We start from the raw sequence: 22486 nt of genomic DNA on the forward strand, positions 1-22486 counted from the left end.
TCTGCAAGGTTAATTAAACATTATTAAGTGAAAATATGTTCTCTCGGATTTTTGTAACTAATGTAACTAATTTTATTTTGTTTACTTAGTTTTTACAGGTTTCAATAATTTATTTTTGTGTGTTTGTTTTCTTTTTTGTTTGTTTATCATCAAGTTGTAAATGGATTTTTATGCCTTATAATTTGTATATATATATTTGTAGCATATGCAAATGTATAGCTGCATTTGGGTTGTGTGTGTGTGTGTGGGGAGGGAGAGGGGAGGGTTTTTGTTGTATATATAAATATTTATGCCTGGATTTTTTCACTTTACAATCTTAAATATTAAACTACGCAAAATATGGTTGGTTTTCCCACGTGTTTGTGTGTGTGTGCCATTGAATATGCTGCAAGACAATTCTACAATAAACTTTAATTTAATGTTTATATAACTACAATATATATATCCATGTGTGGGTGTGTATATTCAAAATGTGAAATAAAAAACGTTATTTAAAAATATGCCTTCATTTTTGTTGTTGTTGTTGTTGTTTAGTTTATAATTTATGCTGCTCCTTTCCATTTATTATTATCGGTGCCATTAATTTTCATTTCCTTTGTTGGCCTTATATTTAATATAAACCTTTTTTGTTTTCTTTTTTTTTTTAATATAATTTTTTATGTATATAATGCATCCTTTTGCGTATCGTAAATTGTATAAATTACTAATATAAATTAAGCACACGATAAATTGCAACTGCTTCAAAATGCATCGCATCCATCCATTCATCTCTTTCCCCTACTATTAATTGTTTTCTGTGCAGCATCAAATCATTCACATTTGTATAATTACCCGATAATTAATATTCCATTATTTATTATGCACTTTTTACAAAACTCTTTTTCCCCATTCCTATATATAATACTCTCTCTAGTCATAGCAAAATAATAAATTAATGAGTAGCAGTTAGTGGGGGCGTGGGGAGAGGGTAAGCAAAAAGCTGGCTCTAGGCTAACACAAGTATAACCCACTAGGGGGACTAACGGGAATCGAAAAGAACTCTCAATTCCGTTCGCCTTTAGCTAAGCAGTCAAAAAATTAAGCAGCAATCATATATGACATTAGATTAGTTCATTTTGTGGCTGGAAGTACATTTATCCCCTGGGAAGTAGAGTGCACAAATGTGAGTTGAAAAGAAAAATCCATGTGTCCCGAGAACCCCGTTTGTACAATACACTTCGTCGATCATTCTGTGAACTCTTCTTCCTTGCCTTAGTCCTTCACTTTTTATTTCCTATACTAGTTTATGTACCTTGCCCCTCCTGCAGCAAAGTATTTTGGTTGGTTTTTTTTGTGTGTTTTTTGCTTTTGTTGCTTAGTTATCTGATCAATTCTTAGTCAAAGTGCTGGCTGCTGCTGCTGCTGCCGCTGCACATTCTTACTTTGTAGCTTGAAGACCTCAATAAAAAGTTTTGTGTGTGCCAAGTTTTTGTTTTTTGTTTTTTTTGTTGGTTGGTTTGGTTCCATTGCCCTTATCAGTTGTTGGTTTTTGTTTTGTTTTGTAATCTTAAACGATATTTAACATCTTTTGTTGGTTTAGGTTTTTAGAATTTAACACTATACACTATAAAGAGGATACTTAAAATATTGCGACCATCGTGTTTTTGTTTTGTTTTGTTTTTGTCTAGTTTAGTTTTTGTAGTTGTTGTTTTGCTTGTAGTTTTTTTTTGATTCTGTATGCCTTGGTCAGTAAGTGGTGTATGCTGGTAGTAGTCTTTCAAGATCCATTATCCTATGATCCCCATCAACGCAGCTGATTTCTGTATCAAAAATAAAGCGAAATATTAGAATTAGTTAAGGTTTAATGTGGCTTTTGGGAGACTCTATGTTGGCGGGGTGTTTTATGGTTATGCAGTGGAATGAATGGCTGACCCAAGTACTAACTTTTTACATAAAATCATGAGGGGGCTTTGCGCAACTTAAAGTTCGCTTAGTTTCGTTTCTGGATGTGCCACACCGTTGTCTCTGTTCTCTGCTATTGTTGTTGGTTGTTGTTGGTTGATGATATTTGATGGAGTGTTTTGTGGGTAAAACAAAATGTAAAACGTTTGAACACAAAAATCACACAAAGCATTTCCTCGCGGCGGAGTTTGTTCTTTGTTCAGTTGCTTGGTCTCTACAATTGCCGCCTGTCCACTTATCTGGGCCGTTGTCTGTGGGGATGATATAGAGAGAGGCGATTTCATGATAAAAACACAAAACGAAAGGGGGCAAGCACAAACTCAAGATATGAATGTAACAAATGTCAATGGATGTGGGTGTAATGCTGGGACTGGTGGGATAGACTGGAGACTCACCTAAAGTATTGATCGTGCAGCGATTGTCGCTGGAATTCGGCGGCCTGCAAATACTGTATATATGTAATTAATGAGTTAAAGATATTAATTATGGATTTGGGAAACCTGTAATTGATCGGCATACGACATCCTCAGCAGCACATCCGAATGCGGCTCCCTAGGTATAAGCATATTTGGGCGTGGATATTGTCCAACATTCGCTGCAGCAGCACGTAACACATCACGAAAGTAAATTAAAGAAAAAGAAAACAAAAACATTAGCTATTGTTGCACTTATTGGTGGGAAGAGAGCAGGGTTCTTTGTGGGGTAGGGGGGGAGCTCTTTAGGCTATACAAACTCACGTGGCAGTTGGAAACCGGCCTCCGGTGGTTGCGGCTGTGGATGCAAAGGCAAATGTAAATGAGTATGAGAGTGTGCATGATATTCTCTCGTCAATCGTATCTGAAAATTATTGAATATCGTAGAAAGTTTCAAAAGAGAAGAGCCAGTGCTGCATTTGTTGTGAGAATGCCAACAGTAGAAGGTTTTTGGTTGGTGTTTTGGTTTTAATTTTAAATGTATTTTAATGCGTTTTTGTTTTGGATTTCGAGTTCGAGTTAGATGGCAGGTTAGATGGCGTGACTGAATGGTTAGGCGGCGCCTATCCCCACGCAAGTTAGAGAGAGGCAAGCATGGCATGGCAAATAGAGTTTGGTTAGCACAAAAAATGAACACAGCATGACATAGACATTACTCGTTACACGTGCTGGAGGAGGTATGGGTTTTGTTTAAAGTTTCTGTTTGGATTGCAACTTGAAAGACTTATAGCATCGCTGCTTATGTGTGTTAAGCAAATGTGTATGTGTGTGTGTGTGAGAAATAGCTGACAAAGTGGACAAACAGAGTGAGTTTCGATTCGATTTGATTTCGATTTAATGATTGATTTTTTGTGGTTCGTTCCAAATACGATTGATCTTGTGAATATGAATGGTAATAATAATAGTAGTATAAAAAAGAATTGTGGCCTACCATACGCACCATGTGCTCGCCCGGATCAAGGCCTACGTGATGCGGTGGCGGTATACCCAAACGTTCCCTCTCCATTTGCGATATCGCTGGATTCGCATAGAGTGGGAACTGTGAGGGATGTATGCCGCTGGAAAAATAAATTATACAATTAATTAAACAATATATAGTTTAAGGGTTAGACAACCAACCGTCTGTAGTACTCCATCCAGTGCGGATCGATGCGGGATTGACTCGCCGCAGCGGCTTGTGCGTTCTTGATCTCCTCCAGTTCCCTGCAATAAGTCGAAATACAGCGAATGAGCACAGGGGGGCAACAGGGTGGGGCACGGGGAAATGTGTGTTTGTGTTTGGTTATATGGCAAGGGGTTGTTTACATTTTGGTGTAGGTGAATTGGCAAATCATAATTAATAATTAAAGCTTAAATTTTGATGGCCTTGGAGCCTGCGATAAATTAGAAAAGAATTCTCTTAAAAAGCGGTGTTGGTACAGTGCGTTTCAGAACTTGTTTTACAAATGAACTTGGGAGTCTTCTTTATGTGTCATGCACAGGACATGCATGTTGTTTTTTGCCTTAGCTGCCTTAGAGTCGAACATTAATGCATTCTCGGGATATTTCCTTTTGCAGAATTCCAGGGCATTCTCTTTTGCAGGCTTCGCTTGTGCATTCACGCATTTCCTAGATAAGTTCTGTAACGCACTGTTTGTGTCTCAATTTGTTTGGCTAATAGTTCCAATTACGAGGAAGCGTGTCTAGGGTTGGATATGAGGCGATGGAGATGAAGGTGTGGGATAAATTGGATTGATTGATTGATGGCTGTGTGTTGGTGCATGATGTTGCAGTTGTGGGGGGAGGATCTTTCAGGATGTTTCTATTACATGTTACTGTACCTCTCTCTGTACATGGGGCCCATTGGATGATGATATGGCACCATCTGTTCAACAGGACTGAAATTGAATATTGAAATAATTACAATCAAGAATCAACGTCAACTCAACGTCACTCTCAACAAACATAAAGAAAGGAACGAACAAAGTTGGGCTGGGGCTAAAGTATAACTAAACAGAGAATAAACCTAACACCAGAGACTGAAGAAGGAAGTAGAATATAGAATTGAGTAGTCGCTGCGCTCACCTGAAGGCGACATGTGGGCGTGCATATTCGGATAGCTGTCGCAGTGCTGGCGTATCCGCATACGGGGGCTTCAGTTCCGCCTTCATTTTGGCCTGCTGTGCCGCCTGTTGGGCGGCTGCTGCCTGCTGTTGTTGCTGCTGCTGTTGCTGTTGTTGCTGCTGCTGTGGGGGCAGGCAGATAGAAATTAAATTAAAAGTTGACTCTTCAGTCTGCACTCTACCAGCACTCACCTGCCGCCTTTCGCGCTCCTTCTCGGCCAGCTTGCGGTCGCGTTCCTCACGCTTGCGTGCTAGCTTCGAGTCGGCCACTGGCTTGAATATCAAATCCGTTCTCGTGCAGGAATTGTAATCACCGCGATCAATGTGACGCACAAATCTATCGAGGAAAAATACAGAAGGATTACAGATCTATTCCACTTGAAGCTCCTGTCTGTGGGTCTACTCACATGGCAGACTGCGAGCGATGGCATTCGGTATCGTCCGGCTTGGCCTCGGGACTGGGTCCACGTTGTATATTGTGCGTGGGACTGGGTATCTCTGGCTCCGGATCCGGCTCAATGTCAATGGGCACTGCAAAGAGAGAATATACAAGCTGTAGCGACATTTTCCATGACCAGTTTCCAGGCAATCTTACATGGCTCCGTTGGATGATGGCCACCGCCCATGCCCGACGAATTGGCCGAGTGTGCGTGCGCTCGCAGCGCGTCCATGTGGGAAGTGGGCTTCATGCCGTGCGGCTGACCATCTTGCGGGGCAAAGGGGGAACCGTGCGGCGGACCAGGCGGATAGCCGGGCATATGGGAGCCCGGATAGGCACCTGGCGGCAGGCCCGTTGGCGTTCCAGGGCCACCCATGCCGACTGGCACACCCGGTCCACCCGGACCCTGGGGTGTCTTTGGCGTCGGCGGCTTGTTGGGCGGTTGACCGCCCTGCTGCTGCTGCTGCTGCGGGCCCTTCATCTGCTGTTGCTGCTGCTGCTGTTGTTGCTGCTGTTGTTGCTGCTGCTGCTGCTGTTTGGCTGCCGCTGCGGCCGCCGCTTGGTGATGCTGCTTCTCGGCTGCATCTCTGGCCGCAGCAGCGGCTGCTGCATTCTGCTCATCCTGCCGCTGCTGCTGCTGCTGCTGCGGCGGACCCTGGAGGCCGGCATGATGGGCGGCCATCACAGCGGCAGGATCCAGCGGTCCCGACGGTGGTGGCGGCTTCATGTAGGCCGGGAAACCAGGCCCGTACGGCGCGTAGCCGTAGGGCGAGTTGAAGGGATGATGATGCGGCGAATAGAACACCGACGGATGCAGCAGCGGATGCGGATACGGCGACTGCCCGGGATGCACTCCGATCTGTGGAATGCCGCCGCCCGGCGCAATCAGCGGCAATGGCAGCGGCATCTGTGGATGCCTGATGACCGGCGGCGAGGCGCCCGGTCGCAGATGCGGCGGCGGTGATGTTCCCAGTCCCCTTTGGCCCGGCTGCGGGGCATACATCTTGCTCAGCGGACTGGCCATCAGGCCCGAGGCATTGGACACGGGTGGCGGCGTCATGTGCGGCGACTGCTGACGCAGCAGCGCATGGCGATCCCGCTCGGCCACGGCCGCCGCTGCCGCCGACAGAGCGGACGATGAGGGATGATGGCTGAGCGGCGATTGTGGCACCGGATGCAGTGGACTCTGGCGACTCAGGCTGCTCACACTGCTGGCTGGGGAGGCGGCTCGATGGGCAGCCGCTGCGGCTGCTGCCGCTGCCGAGGAGTTGTTGCCGCCGCCAGGCGTGTTGCTGCTGCCGCTACCGCCAGGTCCGGCCGATCCGGCTCCTCCACTCGAGATCTGTACGCTGGGACTGGCACGACTGAAGGCCGACGATGGCACCGTGCTGGTGGTGAGGGCCATGCTGCTGGAGGTCATCGAGGCCACCGAATGGGGCGTATTCGGTGCCGACGAGACGTGCGAGTGGGGCATATGGCTGGGCGGGGTGCGACGACTGAGCGCGGACTCGGGCAGGCCCAGTCCACCGGGACCCGCGAGCAGTGCGATGGGTCCACCTCCAGGCCCCAGTCCCGCTATCGAATGCGACAGCAGATGGTGTCCGGGATGGGCGAGTGCCGCGTGCGCCGGATGACCCGGCGGCAGGTGCGCCAGGTGCGGATGTATGGGCATCGGATGGCCAAGCAGACCCGGCGGCGGATGTCCATTCCCCGCCAGTCCGGGCAGCGGCGAGGTGCGATGCGTGTGCGGGGATTGGTGCGGATTGCCGTGACCTCCAGAGCCAGCCATCGTGGTCGATGGCTGCGATGTGGGCGGCTGTTCCCGCGACTGCGGATCGTGCATGCTGCGAGGCGGATGCTGGGCTGGCGAGGGAGTGCGCACAGTGCCCGCCGGACCACCGGGCTGCTGCTGCTGCTGTTGCTGCTGCTGCTGTTGGGGCGGCAGTCCGTGGCCGTGCTGCGGATGTCCCTGCAGGGACATGGGCATGGGCGCGTGCGGGTGCATGCTGGGTGGCATGTCGTGCGGCCGATGCAGCACCTGCTGCAGATGATGCGGATGCATGTGGGGATGCATGTGGGAGGGCGCCATCGTTGACAGCGTCGGCGGTATGCCGATCGAGCTGGGTGGCATCGAGGAGGCCACCGACATCTGTGAGTGCTGACCCGGATGCAGGCCCGGATGCATGCCCGGCGGACCACTCGACGACTGCTGCTGGTGCAGGGATGTGGGCGGTGGCGGTGGCTGTGGTCCGCCAGCGCCCGCACCCGGCGGCAGGCCGTGGATGAGATTTTGGGGATGCATACCGGGCGGCAGGCCGCCGCCTGCGGGTGAAGGCATGTGAGGCGAGGGATGCGGCGACTGGAACTGCTGCGGCTGCGGGGCCATCGACGAGGGCTGCGAATTGCTGTTGCTGCCCTGACTGTCCTGGCCCGGCGTCGAGCGGGACGAGGCATCGATGGGGCTCTCCGGCGGCGGGCCGTACGGCGAGGACTTTATCAGATTCTCGCCGTAGGGCTTCACGTCCACGGGGGGACCGGCAGCGGAGACCACGGGTGGCATTGGATACTTCAGATCCTGCGGCTGGGGTGGACCGTATTTGCCCACCAACGGATCTCCGTATTTGTGCATCATGCCCGGCTCGAAGGGCCGTCCCAGTGGCGGCGTCTGCACATCGTGCTGATAGTGCGGCTTCGGCATGGCAATGCCCGGCGGAGGCGTCGCACCTGGAGGCACCTGGTGCGCCGGCTGCTGCGACTGTTGCTGCTGCTGCTGCTCCTGGGACGTGGGCGGGGGTCCGTACTTGTGTGCCACATCCAGCTGCGAGGCCATGTTGTGCGGTAGATGGCCAAAGCCCGACTTGACGTCGGGTATCTTCAGCGAGTCCTGATAGCCCTGCTTCGATGGCGGCTGATGGGCAGCGGACAGCTCCACCGGATACTTGCCCGGCTGCTCGATCATGTACTTCATGTCGTACTTGCCAGCCGCAGCGGCGGCGGCTGCTGCTGCCGCCGCGGCCACCGCTTGCATCTCCTGGCTGTACTTGAGTGCGTCCAGCGGCGGTGGCGGCGGATACTTGAGATCCTGCGGCGTGAATTTCATCTCCATTTCGGGCGCATACTTTTGCGGCGTGTTGGGTCCGCCGGGAGCATTGCCACCCGCGCCAGCCGGATCGCTGTGCAGCTGCGGCGGCTGTGGTGGCTGCTGCTGCTGTTGTTGCTGCTGCTGCTGCTGTTGTCCGCCTGGGGGGCCGTACTTCAGCTGTCCATCGATCAGATAGCTGGCGGGTGGTGGCTGCAGCGGCTGCTGGCCATGCGGCAGATGCGACAAATGCAGCGGCTCGCCGAGTGGCGGCTGCCCACTGTCGCCGCCGGCCATCGAATGGGAATGCATTTGGGCAGTGGGCGCACCAGGCAACGTGGGCGGCATGCCACCCGCATTGTGCTTCAGCGAGTCCTCGTTCTTGATCTCAATCTTCACCTTGAGATCCTGCGGCTCGTTGCTGTTCTGATTGCACGTGGCATCCATCGAATCGTCCATCGGCTCCTTCTTAATGTACACCGTCGTCTCCGTGGGCGCACACACAGGTGGCGGCTGTATGGATATCGGATTCAGCTGCTGCGGCGTCTGCTGCTGTTGCTGCTGCTGTGGCGTCACCTCCTGCTTGATGGTGGCCAGCTTCTTGAGCAGCTCGGGATCGCTGTCGCAGGTTTCCATCTTCTCGATGGCCTCCTTGCGCTCCACGGACGCGTTCAGCGCCTCCACGGTGGCAATGGTGGGCACCTTCATGGTCAGGGGCGCGGCCACAGGATTAACCGGCGGCACACCGCCATCCTGCTGGATTGTGCTGACAGCAGACTCCTTGAGCAGCAGCCCATCGACGCTGTTGGGCGCCTGGATGTTCGTCTCCTCGTCCATGTTCTTGATGGAAATCGCCTCCTTGCTGCCATCCTCCGAGGCGAGCTCCGCCTTGATGGATTTCTCCTCCGCTTTGGGCTCCAGTCCACCATCGTTGGCGGTCAGCTCACGCTCCTCCTTGCAGCTGAGCAGCAGCTCCTTGCTGTCCTTGTTGGACTGCTGTTCGGCGGTGGTCGTGTCCGTCGTATTCGATTCGCCATCGTCCAGCGCAGAGTCCGGCCTGCTGTCCGAGTTCATGCTCTCCACCGGGCTGTCGGCCCGCTGCTGCTGCTGCTGCTGCTGTTGCTGCTTTCGCTTCTCCTTGAGGCTGCTGCTGCTGTTCTCCTCCGCTGCTGCCGCGCCCGTGCCAGCGCTGGCCGCCTGCTGATCGTGCGCCTGCTCCTGTTCGGTGCGCTTCTTCTTGTTGGGCGTGTCCTGCTTGCCGCCCTTGCGCTTGGTGGCCGAACTCTCGGCCACCGCCTTGGTGGGTGTCTTGGGACTGTCCACCGAGGAGGCTCCACCGCCGGCCGCTGCATCGGGCGTCTCGGAGCCTCGCTTCGGCCGCTTGCCATTCGCCACAGCGTTGTTGGTGTTCGACTGATCCTTTGTGGAGCTGTTGGTGGCCGCGGCACCTGCAGCGGCGCCTGCACCGACGCCGCCTAACGCAGAGCTGCCGCCGACGGATGATGCACCAATGCCACCGCCACTGCCACTGCCACCGCCGCCGCCGCTGCCGCTATTGCTGGCCGTGCTGCTGCTGCTGCTGCTGTTGGTGTTGTTGCTGCTGCTGCTGCTGCTGTTGGTGTTGTTGTTGTTGTTGTTGGTGTTGTTGTTCTGTTGTTTATTGCGCGTCCTCATCCTAGAGGGTGATTCATCCCTTTTGTTGGTCAGACTCGAATCACTGTCACACTCGCTGGCGTCGTCCTCGGTGAGAGAGCTGTTCTCCTCCTTGGAGACAGCGGGCGATGATCGACTCGCCGTCTCTGACGCCGACCCCGTCGCCGTCGCCGCCGTCGTCGCAGTTTGTGGTTCCGGTGTGTCCTCCTTCTTGGGAGGTGTATTATTATTTGCTCGCGTGACACGATTGCGTCGCAAGGCGCTCTGTCTGCGTCGCCGATGCGGGCGATTGTTGTTGGCGCCGGGCGTCTTCTTCCACAGATAATAGAACTCGACCAGTTCGGGTGTGTCCTTGTGCGGCAGCAGATCCTTGTGGATGCGAAAGAAATTCTTGCCAAATTGTCGCAGACCCTTGATGAACTTTTTCGTTTCGTCCTCGGTCCACTTCTTGTCGATGCCCTTCGAAACGGGGCACTTAACTAGTGCTTGTAGAGCTTTGCCTGGATCGTAGCCAGAATCGTGTAGCTGCAACAGGAGGATTCACAACGGATTAGCTATGGTTTGGACATGGATTATGGAGAGTACTCACCACGTCGAGTGCGTTAATTGTTGTGTCGTCGCGACTGGCAGCCAAACAACCGTCTTCTAGTCCGCCATCACACATTCCTTGAAATGCGGCCATCGAGCGGGCAGCACGCAAGAACATTAACAAATCGCCATCGGCCACAACGCCTGGACTCCATCTTGATTCCTCTAGTTCACGTTCATCGGTTTCCTTGTCGATGGGGAAGCTTGAGATTGGATTATAATCGGGCAGTTTTGCCTTCAGTCGTCATAGGAGACAAACAAAAATGTTCGGGATTAGTTTAAAAAGACTCCAGAAGGGGAGACACAGAGAGAGAGAAAGAGCAAAGCAAAAGAAACTTCATCGAGCGACCGACAGGTGCGCTCAATTAAGTTTTTTTGTTTTCTGTTTTTATATTTTATTTGTTAGTCACACACACGCACACACATCTCCAATCACAACAATCACAAAAACACCAATCCACACACCACACGACAACACCTGAAGGGCTGATTTTGGGGAGGGTCCGCCGATATATACTATATACGATATACGTACACGATGATACAGAAATTCTTAGGACTAATGCATGATTATGTATGAATAATGTATAATGTGTGCTACGGATTGCATTCGGATATACTGGGAAGTTGGAAGCGGGAGGGAACTGGAAGCGGGTTGGGGAAGAGGGCATCTGGGATTTTGGGATCTGTGGTTTCTTTTTTTTTTGGTTCAACTTCTACCAATTAGAGAACTCGAACTATGAAGATAGCCAATTGCATGGAAAGAACTTTAAATGTAAAATTATTTACAAGAAGTTGAAAGAGTTATTTACCAGAGAGACAGAGAGAGAAAGAGTAACATTTCAACAAATTGCTGTTTGTGTAGCCTTTTAAGGAGGGGAAGGAACTTTTGAATGATTATAGGTTGAAAGATTATCCGGCAGGTAGTTGGAACTTTGATAAGTTCCTGAAAGCATAGCAGATGGTAGACTAGATAGACTAGATGAAAAGATAGCTAAAAATCCAAATTTATGGCACAATACTCAAGAAATATTCCCTCTTTCGAGGAGCTAACACTTCTCTAAAACCATCTGTTAAACATAGAAATTATAGCAATTTTATTACCCTGCTCCTTATCAGAATTCTTTGCTAATCTTTGGTTCACTTTATGAGTTTTATAACCCCCAATAAAAAGTGCTTGGGAAATGAAATTTCTTGAAGTTGTATTTACTACTTCCCGTACTTCCTGCCCTTCTAAGGACTACACACCATAAAGCAATTTGTGAAAGATTTTGAATGTTGAGAAAATTCATTGAAATTCAGAAGAAAGAACAAAGGAATATAAATTACAAAATTTTGCAATCAACAAGCAAAAAAAAGGTTACTCTCTGCTTTACTTTTTATGTATTTTGTTTTGTTCTTTCCTTGGCATAATTGTTTAATTTTGTAGTTCTTTGTTGTTTTTTTTTAAATTTTTTTGTTGTTACCGTGAGCTGAATTTCTGATTTGTGAGAGTTATGTACGTACATAGACATCGTTTACCTGGTGGCCGGGACCCACTCGAATTTCTCCTTGAGTGGAGGCCGCCATCACCCTTTAAAAACACGCTTCCGGTCCAGTGTTAAGCCTTTTTATGCCCTCTACGATATGAAAATTCAACTGCAAAAAACACAGAGAAAATGCATAAAAAACGGATCGGATCGAATCGAATCGGTTGGTGGGAAAGGGGTGTGGGGTGGATATGGGGGCAATATGTGCTGGGGTGGTGAGTGTGGGGAGGAGTACCAGTAGTATTTTTTCAATAAAGCGATGAAGTTCACATCAACATGCATAAATAAATAATCCATAAAAATAATGCCATGTAATGTGCGAACGATGGAGTAACACAGAGAGAGAGAGAGAATGAGAGACTGGGAAGGGAGAGTGGGAACTGGAGGCCATGGATGACGGGGTCTGGAAATTAGGGGTTTTGTGCTGTCGGACGATTGAGTTCCTCTGCCACTTAATCGCTTGCATATGTTAATGCGCCTACCTCGAGGGGAGGGACTGCAAAATGTCAGACTGGCTGACAGGCACATATGCTTTGGTTTGGTTTGTTCATTCACTCATTTTGTGCTGCTACTTATACCCTTTCAGAGAGTGGATCTACTTTTGGACAGAGGCTTGTATGGTTCATATCTGGGGAAAAATTCCTACTTAGCCTCCAAAATAGAAACAAAATTCATGTCTTGGTTTCAAATTTTATATTTATGTGAAAAAGTTATTCTGCTGGAGAAGAAATTTCTGGTAAAAATCTGCAGTAAGAAGTTTAAAGAGTAGTTGAAATTCGTTGCCATTTGGTTATCGCGCATCTGCGTTTTTTTTCAGCTTTGCTTTCGTTTCGTTTCTTTTCTTTTTTTGTTGTTGCTTATTCTTGTTCGGGGTCTGACTGGGGTCTGGGGTCTGCCTCTCAAGTGTGCGTGCAGCTGTAAACAGATTTTCCGCTCAAGTAACTTCGCGAATAACTGTAACGAGGAGCCAACGGCTAAGTAAGCATCCTCTCATAGGCCCTCTCATCGCTCTCTTCACATCTCATCTCCCATCCCAAAACGACACCATCCCACCACAGTGGGGAATTGTCATTAAATTTGCTTATGAATCAATATCATGGCTAATGCACAGTGACAGAGATAGAGTGAGAGAGGGAGAAGCCGAGAGTGAGAGGGAAACAGTCACACAGTGCGTTCACGTCTCATCAGGAATGCCGACGGTGTTGCGGTTGTGTGGCAGCGGCACACAAATTATGGCAATTAAAATCAATTAATTAAATGCAGCGACAGCGACAGAGCGACCGCGGTGGCGGCAGTGCCAGCGCGCGATGACTGCAAAAAAAAGGTATACATGTGTATGTATGAGCGTGTATGTGTGTGTTGTCGACAGATTTACACTCAATAAGGCACGACACGCCGCCTAAATGACTGACGACAGCGGGGCTAGGGAGAGAAGGAGCGGCAACGGGTGGGTCTGCACAACGATCCCGACGGAGGCGGACTGAAAGCGCAGGCCACGAACGCACACACACGACTAGCCCTGGGGTTGCACAGTGGTATCGGTAGCACTTTGGTAACCCCCAAGTCAAACACTCTTATGAAATATTCATTACATTTTATGGCGTGGGGATGAATATTTCATCCCTCTTTTGTTTGACTACCCTGCAAATATGTGCTGAAGAATGTTACCCTAATAAATAAATGCTTACCTAAAGTGAGTTTACTTAAATATTTATGGATTACTTTAACGATGCATAGTAAAACTGTTGTCTGTAACAATGCAAATAAAGCGAGTCTATACTCTTAAGACTGTAAATTCATTTTAGGGATTTCCAACTATCAATTTATTACTTAAAATATTTAATTCCCAAAATATTTATGCGAAAGTTTTCACCATGCAATTTATAACAGATGATATGCGATTACTGTGGCACATCCATTACAAAAAGTTGTCCTCAAACTCATCAACCTTTACCACTACTTTGCGCCACTGTGCAACGAGCGGTCGTCTGCGTTTTGGGGCCGACACTTATCAACGACATCAGCAGCCACACCAGGTTGGCAGCTCCTCTGGCCTGTTCCGTGCCCTGCTTGGCCTGGCCTGGGTCTGGCCGTTTTGGGTCTGACTGCTTGGCTGGTTACTGCTTGCTTGCTGGTTTAACTGGCAGCACAAAACTTTTTTATGAGGGAGTCGTGAGTGGAAAAATTTCGTATAAACACAAACAGAAGGTGGCAGCGCAGGGCACGCGACTGAAATCCCCCGCTGAATCCCTCTACGCTACCCAACCCCCACCACCTGCCAGGCGACAAAGGGGGCTAGCTAGCTGGCTGGCTGGCTGGCTTCTGCCTCTGGGCCCCTGGCGCTTGGGGAAAAATTGTGTAATAACTGCAAGCAGTGTGCTAAGCTCTTCTGTGTCTCTGCTGTTCTCCCGCTGGCACTCTGGGCTCTCTGTCTTTGGGTCTCTGCGTTGGCTCTGCCTGTGGTAGCTTCGGAGCCCAGGCAGCGGTGTGTCGGCGGGGTCTGTTATAAAACAAATGTACTACAAAAAGCGACGTTGTAAACGCACAAAGCCATAAAATCTGAAAAAGACAAAACGAAAGGCTCGAACAGAGCCACATTTTGCCACCACCGAAAAGTGCCGTTCTCCGGCTCTTCCGCCTCCCTTCCGCACACCCTTACCCTAAAAGACCACAAATTATGGCACACTGGGAGAAAGGGAGAGGGCACACACTGAAAAGGAGAGCCGCACTGAGAGGCCACCAGGCACCACTGAGCAAGAGCAGGATAGCGCAGCTGAAAAGAGAGCATGAGCGAGAGCAGTCTGTACATTGACTACGTGACGTTTTCGAGTACTCTGTGAGTCAGCAGCCAGCCAAGCTGTTTGCTGTTGTTGCTCTGGCTATGGTTCTTCCTCTTTTCGTTTCTCTCTTCCTCCTGCTATTCTTCATCCACGGACGAGGGACTTGCTGACCTGCGTGCAAATTTAAGGCCAATAATGCTGTCAATTTCAACTGGCGTGTCCGTCTGTCTCTCAATTAATGTCATCGCGTATTATAAAGTTCCATCAGATTAACAACTCGTTTCTCTTGCTCCCCACTCAATGGCCTGTGCTTTGTGCTGTGAATGTGCTGTGCGGTGGCCCGCCGTCTCCACCCTGCCGTGGCAAATTGTTTTCTAAACAGCCCATAAACATGAACGAAAACAAAGCGAGAAATGTAAATGAAAATAAAAACTTGGAGAGCAGGCAGCAAGCAACAACAACAACAGCGTGGCAACGCTGTCGACATGAGCCACAGAAAGAGGAAATTCAATAAACAATTTGTAGCATGAGTAGCGGAAAATTGTGTGTACGCACGCGGCTAAACGGACGCGAGTGAATGAATAGAAGAGGGGGGAAGTGCGGCTGACAGGCAGGCAAGGCAAAGTCTGAGCAGGGTGTGGAAAAGTAATGGAGACTGGCAGTGAAATGATTTTCAGTAACTAAATATTTTTAAACTGAACAAACTCCATGTCCGGATATTGCGGGTGCCATGACTAGCCATACCTTCTATTGAATCTACCTTTAGCCTCTTTCCCTTTCCGTGTGTCTGCTTGTCTCGCTCGCTCTTGCTCTCTTTATAAGAGTATTCCTGGGTGTATGTGTGAGTGTGCGTGTGCCGAGTGTAATTTTGAAATGGAAAAGCTGTCGACTGCTGCTGTCGGCTAACTGGCTTTCCAACTCTCCTTTGCTTTAGCCGTAGCTTGTTTTTCTCTCTCTCTCTCTCTCTCTCTCTGTCTGCAATCATCGCTTGCCAATAAGCTGACTAATTGACTGACAAATAGGCAGCAGGCAGCAACAGCAACAACTACGTAAGAGAGCGCGCTGCGTTAATAAGAGCAGCCAGACATCGGGCAGTAGTAGTAGGCAGGGAGACAGACAACTTAAAATTCCACTGCCGCCAGATGAATGCGCCGTAACTGTACATTAAGGGTGGCCCATAAACTTGAGAGTTTATCTGCAGCCCCACCATCACCATCTCCACCACCCCAATCCACCCCACCTCGGCGAGAGATTATTAGGTTAGTCCCCGGCTGATGGAGAAATTTAAGTGATATAGCAGTAAATAAATTAGTCGACCATAAGAAAGTAAGGGCATTCATTTAGGGGTCTATCATTCTTGGGGGTTGTTCATCGCAAACTTGGCATTTGGTTCATTCGCTCTACTATAAACTTGCTCAATTGAGTGGAACTGTGAAAGTGGAACTACTCAACTGACTCCAATTGTGGCCCACAGTTGTATTATTGATCTTTGTTTTGGTATTTCATTCAATTGTTTTCCTCTCACAAAAGGAATAAATAAACCGGTTTGGCACAAAATTAACTAGACATACAGAATTACACATCGCCGCAGAACAAAGGACTCAAATGACTGAATAATTACCCGCCAGGAACAAATGCATTCCATTTTGTTCATTTTATGGTAAATCTGCTGGCTGCTTCACATATGTAAATCAACCCATTAAAATGTACCCAAAACTCGAACAACTCTGACGAATTCCAAAATAAAATGGTGCTGAAAATGCGCTTCTATTCCTGTTCATGGTTTGGTTCTCGCCTCGCTGTAAATCAAATAAACAATTGATTGTCTGGTTCGTTCAGGCAAACGGAACCACTGTAATATACACCCAAACCCCGAACCGAACCAAAGTGACCAACACTAACGCATTCCCCAGGGGCAAACCAACAACAACCAACAAAAAGCTGGTCTATTAAGCCGTGCCGAGAAGAGTCCATTTAATTACCAAGTCGAACCGAGCCACATACACGTCACACACACAAACACAGCCACACAAATGTTATCATGCAGCATGGCCAATTGAGTTCGTCATAGGCATTTGTCCGGTCGGTCGGCCCGTCTGGGGGGCATAGGGCAGGCACTCTACTCTCCATACCAAACCCAGACCTCATGCCATAGCATACCTCTCAGTAACGGTGCCTGCATCTGTCTATTTGAAGGGTTCGTGTCAAGTACGGAAATCCCATTAAATGTTGGTTGGTAGGCACTTTGCCGAGCCATGTCCATACGTACGAATATGCATTTGTATGTACAAATGTATGCACGAGTATGTACAAACGTACGTATACGTCGGGTATACTATGTGTACGTGTTGGTTCGTGTTGTGAAAGCCAAATTTTCACAAGTCAAAACAGAGGTTGCCGAAGGGGCACAGAAGCAAACAAAGGCTAGTAAAGTAGGGGCACACTGATAGAGATAGAGCTAGCGAGAAAAGAGTGTGAGAGAGAGAGAGTAGACTCTCTACTTGGCTCTGGCCGTTTAAGCAAAAAGTCATAAAACAAATTTCTCTTTTCTTTTGGCCAGTAGAGCCCCCAGTATTCCGTCCGAGTAATGGAATTGTGTGTGCTTCTGTTCAGACATTTTTCGACTGCTTTCTCGGTCGGTCGGGTCGGCTGGGTCGGGTCGGTCGGTTCCAGTTCTACGTATACCTACATACTAGTCGTAGTAGGTCTGGACAGGCGGCATCCCAGCTTACAGTTGTTATGCCCATTACTCAACATCAACAAGAACATTATGCCACCGCAGTGGCACTCACGATGCTCCTCCAGCTTCTTTGTTGCTTCCCCCCCACATCACATCACATTCCTATTCATGCTCCAATCTCTGCCAGACACACACACACACACTGATGCAACTCTATATGCTTTTCTTCATTCAACCCAAACGATTGAGCATCTATTCAAGCAGCATCGCCGTCGTCAGTCGTCGCTCGTAGTCGCCGTCGGCAATGATGATGATGATGATGAAGATGATGACGAGACGACGACTACGAGTCCATTGTATGTACTTTATAGGGTGAGGTATTAATGCCTCTCTGCAACAAAAGTGGTCAACTATCCCAAGAGCACTTTTCGGCAAGACCTCACCTTCTATAAATAAACCTTGGACGACGAGTCAACGTTCCAAAAGCCAAATAAACGACCCACAACGCTGGCGGCCCCCATACCGCACCCAGGCACACCATAACCCCCCTTTAGCCAAGCTCTCGCTAACCTGTGCGCATCCATTGGCCCGATCCGAACCGATCCGAACGGGGGTCGTCTGTCGTGTCGTGTCTGCTGTCGGCTTCGTTTCATACGATTTGTTGGATTTGCTCATGAAGTTGTTAAACAGATTGTCGGTGTAGATACCTTCATCATTTTGCACGCCGTCGCCTCTCCTCTGCCCATTTGCTCGCACTTTGGCTTCCCGTTACCCACCGCCAGCAGCCACTCAACTGTCTGTCCGTCCCCCTCTCGCAACAGCAGCAGCAGTAGTCACAGTCACAGTCCCAAGTCCCATCCAGCCAATTCTCTTCTTTTGCTGTGCTGTGCTGTGTGTGTGTGTGTGTGTGTGCGTCTGTCTATCTGCCTGTCTCCGACTCTGGGTGTCTGTGTGCGTGTGCTTGTGCGATTAGTTTTATGTAATTTTATCGAGTATTTTAAGGATTTTGCGGCTTATCCGCGCTTCATTTGGAAATTGTTTCGTGTTACTTATATGTCGGGATGTGTTTGTCTCTTGTCTGTCGTCTGAAGGGGCACATTAGGGGTAAGGGGTAAGGGTGCCATGTGTCTGCGGCTCGTTCTTTACATTCTTTTCTTTTCCTTTTAGCCTGTTGTTATTTCTCGTCCTTATTGTTGTCCCTTTTCATCTAGTGTTTATGGAACTGTCTTTATTTGTTTGTGTGAGTGTTTAAATGAGCTGTTTGCATGTGAAACTGTTGTTGCGCGCCACTCTCCTTCCACGCGCGTTCTCTTATCCTTCCACCGCTAGTTACCCACTCTCCATAATCGAATTACACCCAAGGCCAAAGATTTATGGCACCATTTAACACGCTCTTACATTATATTCTCACCCATTTTGGGCCCGGCCACGGCTCATTGATTTAACACTGATTAACAAGAGCTTAAATTCTTTTTCTTTTTTTGTACAGTATAAATATAGAGAAAATAAATATTAAAAGGCTGACAACAGACAGCCCAGCCCAGCCCAGACCCACAAATATCTCGCTCGGCTCTTTGTGCATGCATACACATATATTTTAATAAGCACTTTGTGTGTGCTAATTATCTTATCGCTAAATGGAGTTAACACGTAGCAGCAAACGAGTAACTGGGATTGATTTAGTTCAGTGTTTGCCCAGAGATGATAGCGTGAGAGGTCGTGAAAGGTCTACCTTAATTATCTTGGCTTCCAGTATTTAAAGGTAAATTCAAGTCTCCTGTACTTCATAATTAACAAATAAAACAATCTAAGAATAGCTGATGTGAAGGCAATTCACTTTTATTATTTTTTAAGGTGTGTTTTTATCAGTGTTTACCTCTTCCCAGTATCTGCTATTATTACACACGAAATGTGCCTATAAAACTACTGTGTCACGCGGCCCACTCACGCACTCATCGCTGTGAGTGAAGTTGTGGCTGTTCACACTTTGAGGTAGCTCAGCTCAGCCTCAGATCAAGCCGCTTAGCAACTCAGTCCAGCAATGCTAATTAATTCTCTTATGCAATGGAGAGAGAACGGAAGGAAGAGGAAAGAGAATCCCCGCCCCACCACAACACACTGCAAGGTGTGCTAGAGATGGGAAGCATAGAGGCAGGGCAAACTGTTTCGTTGATTTCTAATCGACATCAATAAATCGACACTCGAGTCGATTCGAGTGGACCGAGTGGGCTGAGTGGGACGGACATTTCAATCAGATAAGCAGCATTTATAAATTAAAAGCGCAACCGAGCAGATTAATAAAAGTTAAACTTTAACGGCACATTATAAATAAGCCAAATGACTAATAATAATAAAATATGAAAGAGCGCACCAAAACCCCGACATCAAAGGCTATCCAACAACTGTGTAACACGAAAAATACTTTTCAACAAACAGCAAAAACAAAAAAAACTAAAAGCCAATAAAAAGCAAAACCGAACCGAATCGAGGCTACCCATCCATTGGCCTCATTGGTGGCGCAGCAGAGGGAAGGCAGACCGCAGGGGAACACTCATTTTTCAACACCATTTTTATGTATTTTGTGTTTTGTTGTTTTTATTGTTGTTGCTGTATTGTTTCCCTGTTTCCATTCCACTTGTGCACCGAGCTGGTTTCGTTTTTTGTAACAAATGCATTATTAGCACGTTATTTATTAATTAAACACTTCAGCTTTTGTTTTATGCGACTCTAATCAGGTGGCCTCGGTTGTAACTCCCTTTGCACTCCGCTCCGCCTCTCCACCACTCACTCACTGTACACGCACGTGTGAAGGGCGGGGTAGAGAGATAAGAAATGGAAATGGGCGGTTCGGGCCGAGATAAGCGTTGCAAATTGTTAGGGTATTTCCTCGAAATTGATCTAAATGTGTCTCAAGGGTGGGTCCACTGGGGCACTGGTTCATGTTTCGAGGAAATCAGGTGGCAGGAGATAATGTTTAGAGTTCACAGAAACAAGAGTCGGTGGGAGATTTGCAAAATTGCAAAATGTAAATGTGGATCATTGGAAGAGAATTCTCTTCCTTCTCTTCTCTTAAGAGTAATGGAAGGGCACACAGAGAATGGCAATAATGAACAGCCCAGCAGCAAGAGCGAGATGGAACTAGTAACAGAGCTGTACTGGAACCAGCGGTACATTTTACTGTAAATTCTTTACTACAATAAGCGGGTGGGTTTATGAATTATAATTATAATCCTTTCCTCAACTATAAATTCTCATTTTGCAGACAGATCGTTATAATTGCGATACAATGGTGCCTCATTAGAGGGCCACTCCATATCTTAGGTGCCGCCGATAAAGATCTAGATCAGTTGAGTGGGGCCCCTGGCTTCTTATCTGGTAAATGCTTCTCAGAACTGAACAGAAATTCTGGTATATGTACAACTAATTATAGACTCTTCTCCTCCTCCACAGGTCGTATAAGCTCTTATATAGAGCCTTGTGAAGTGCTCATGAGTAGCACTCTCCCCACACTTGAAGTGATTCCGTTGAGGGCAACCCGCTTGAAAAATAGTTTCCTCCATTAACCCAGAAACCCTTCCATCCAGCAAAGGCCTCGAGCCTGTTGCAGGGGCAGGGGCAGATGACACATGAGACTCGAAAAGGGTGGGGCGGGACATAGAGCAGGGCAGGGCAGGGCAGGAGGGGGACCCATTGGGTATCGAATTAGGCAAACAAATAATTAAATATACGCCCGGCTGGGCAGAAGATGTCTTCTTCTTGGGCTCACCATGAATCCAGGGTAAATGTGCCCGATGAGCCCCTTTCCAGGCGGCGTTCCTCCCAGCGTCAGCGGCTCCAGCAGCAGGCGGCCCACGGTCTTGTCGCTCTCTCTCCCTCTCTCTCTCCACAGAGGGTACGATATTGCTGAGGATGAGGGTGGGGGGACAGCGGTTGTTGGATGCTCAGCGAGGGGGCGCGGGCGGCCGGAAATGTATATTTTGGTTAATTTGCACAAAACAGCTGGAAAGCGAAGAGATGACGTAGGTGAGAGCCGAGACGAAGATGATTAAGCAGTTCAAAAGCAACAGAAAAAAACTGGAAACTAAACGTAACAGAAGAGAGAGGGAAACAGAGAGAAACAGAAGGAGAACCGCCTTCTGGGAAAACAATGCAAAAATATTTTTACATATAAAAATCTTTTAAGTTTTTTTCTTGTGTGTTTCTTCTGCTGGCAGCGTCAGCGAAAATCAGGAGCAGGGACAGGAGCAAGGAGCATCCGTACGGTGGGTTGGGGTGGCCGGTGGTAATGGCAGCGTCGTTGCGACGCGTCGGTGGTGACGGTGACGCCGACGACAAACGGTCATGACGGTGGTGGGTTGTTGTTTCTGCTGCTGACGCTTGGCTTTGCTTTGTTGTTGCTTCCTCCACTGCTGCTGCTTCTCTTCCTCTTCCTCTGCCGATGCTACTGCTGCGCTTTGTGATTCCTTTTCAGGAAATTTGTTGAGCCTCTTGCCCGTCCGTATCGTTTGTCGTCTGTCCGGGGCTTGCGTTACGCTACCCCCCCAAAAACAATAAAAAAACTCGTAATAGACTCCCCTGTCTGACCCCCTGGACACCCCCGCTGCGAGGAAACTAACCATCAACAGGGCCTTCTCTTCTTTCTCTCTTTTTCTCCTCAATTCCGCGTTTCGATTTCGACGCTGCGCAACTTCTGCTACTGCAACGGCAACAGAAACGGCGACAGCGACGACAACGACTTTGACGTTTTCCAAATGAAATTAGTGACACACTTAAGTAATAATTAATTTTCGCACACTTGTTGTAGATTTTCCTTACGTTTTCTCGCTCGATTTGCCTGTCTCTCTATTTCACTCTCCTCTCTCTCTCTCTCTTTCTATCTTTGTTGCTTTGCTTTTGTTGGTGCTGTTGGGCGCGTGAAACTCGTCGTCAGACGACCAACAATACGCTGTTTTTTTTTCCTTCTACTTTTTGTAATGCTCTTCTGTTTTTCTTCTTCTTTTTTGCATACACTTTGCGCACACACACACACACACTCACATAATCGACATGCACATACACACACACGTACACAAACACGAACACACACACACGCACTATGCTTGCTTGCGTTTTTTATTGCTCTGTGCTGCTGCTGCTGCTTTTGCTGCTACTCGAACGATGGAAATACAATTTTCACTTGCTTTGTGCACTCTCCGCATTGACTTTCACACGCGTATTCCAGC

The 22486-nt window shown here is 48.3% G+C and overlaps 1 protein-coding gene across 21 annotated transcripts; it reads right to left on the reverse strand.

The window, feature by feature from the left end:
* Positions 1-515: 515 nt before the first annotated feature.
* LOC117895640 (arginine-glutamic acid dipeptide repeats protein) lies at positions 516-22100 on the reverse strand. 21 transcript variants are annotated; one of them, XM_034803423.1, is made up of 17 exons: positions 22080-22100; positions 21031-21263; positions 11782-11913; positions 10277-10510; positions 8359-10212; positions 5112-7188; positions 4924-5047; positions 4709-4853; positions 4479-4639; positions 4235-4291; positions 3534-3617; positions 3346-3472; positions 2679-2778; positions 2442-2536; positions 2337-2389; positions 1924-2192; positions 640-1799 (listed from the first exon to the last, which is right to left on the reverse strand). In XM_034803423.1, the coding sequence occupies exons 3-16, from the start codon at positions 11842-11844 to the stop codon at positions 2177-2179; spliced, it is 5190 nt and encodes a 1729-aa protein (XP_034659314.1). In that variant the 5' UTR covers positions 11845-11913; positions 21031-21263; positions 22080-22100; the 3' UTR covers positions 640-1799; positions 1924-2176. The 21 variants fall into 21 exon arrangements, with proteins under 21 accessions (XP_034659297.1, XP_034659314.1, XP_034659303.1 ...); XM_034803406.1 differs by lacking the exon at positions 1924-2192 and adding an exon at positions 516-531 and having other exon boundaries at positions 1749-1799; positions 5112-10212; XM_034803412.1 differs by having other exon boundaries at positions 5112-10212; positions 11797-11913.
* Positions 22101-22486: the final 386 nt, after the last annotated feature.

The sequence above is a fragment of the Drosophila subobscura genome, chromosome J (genome assembly GCF_008121235.1).
Source record: "Drosophila subobscura isolate 14011-0131.10 chromosome J, UCBerk_Dsub_1.0, whole genome shotgun sequence".
In the NCBI taxonomy this organism is placed as follows: Eukaryota; Metazoa; Arthropoda; class Insecta; order Diptera; family Drosophilidae; genus Drosophila; species Drosophila subobscura.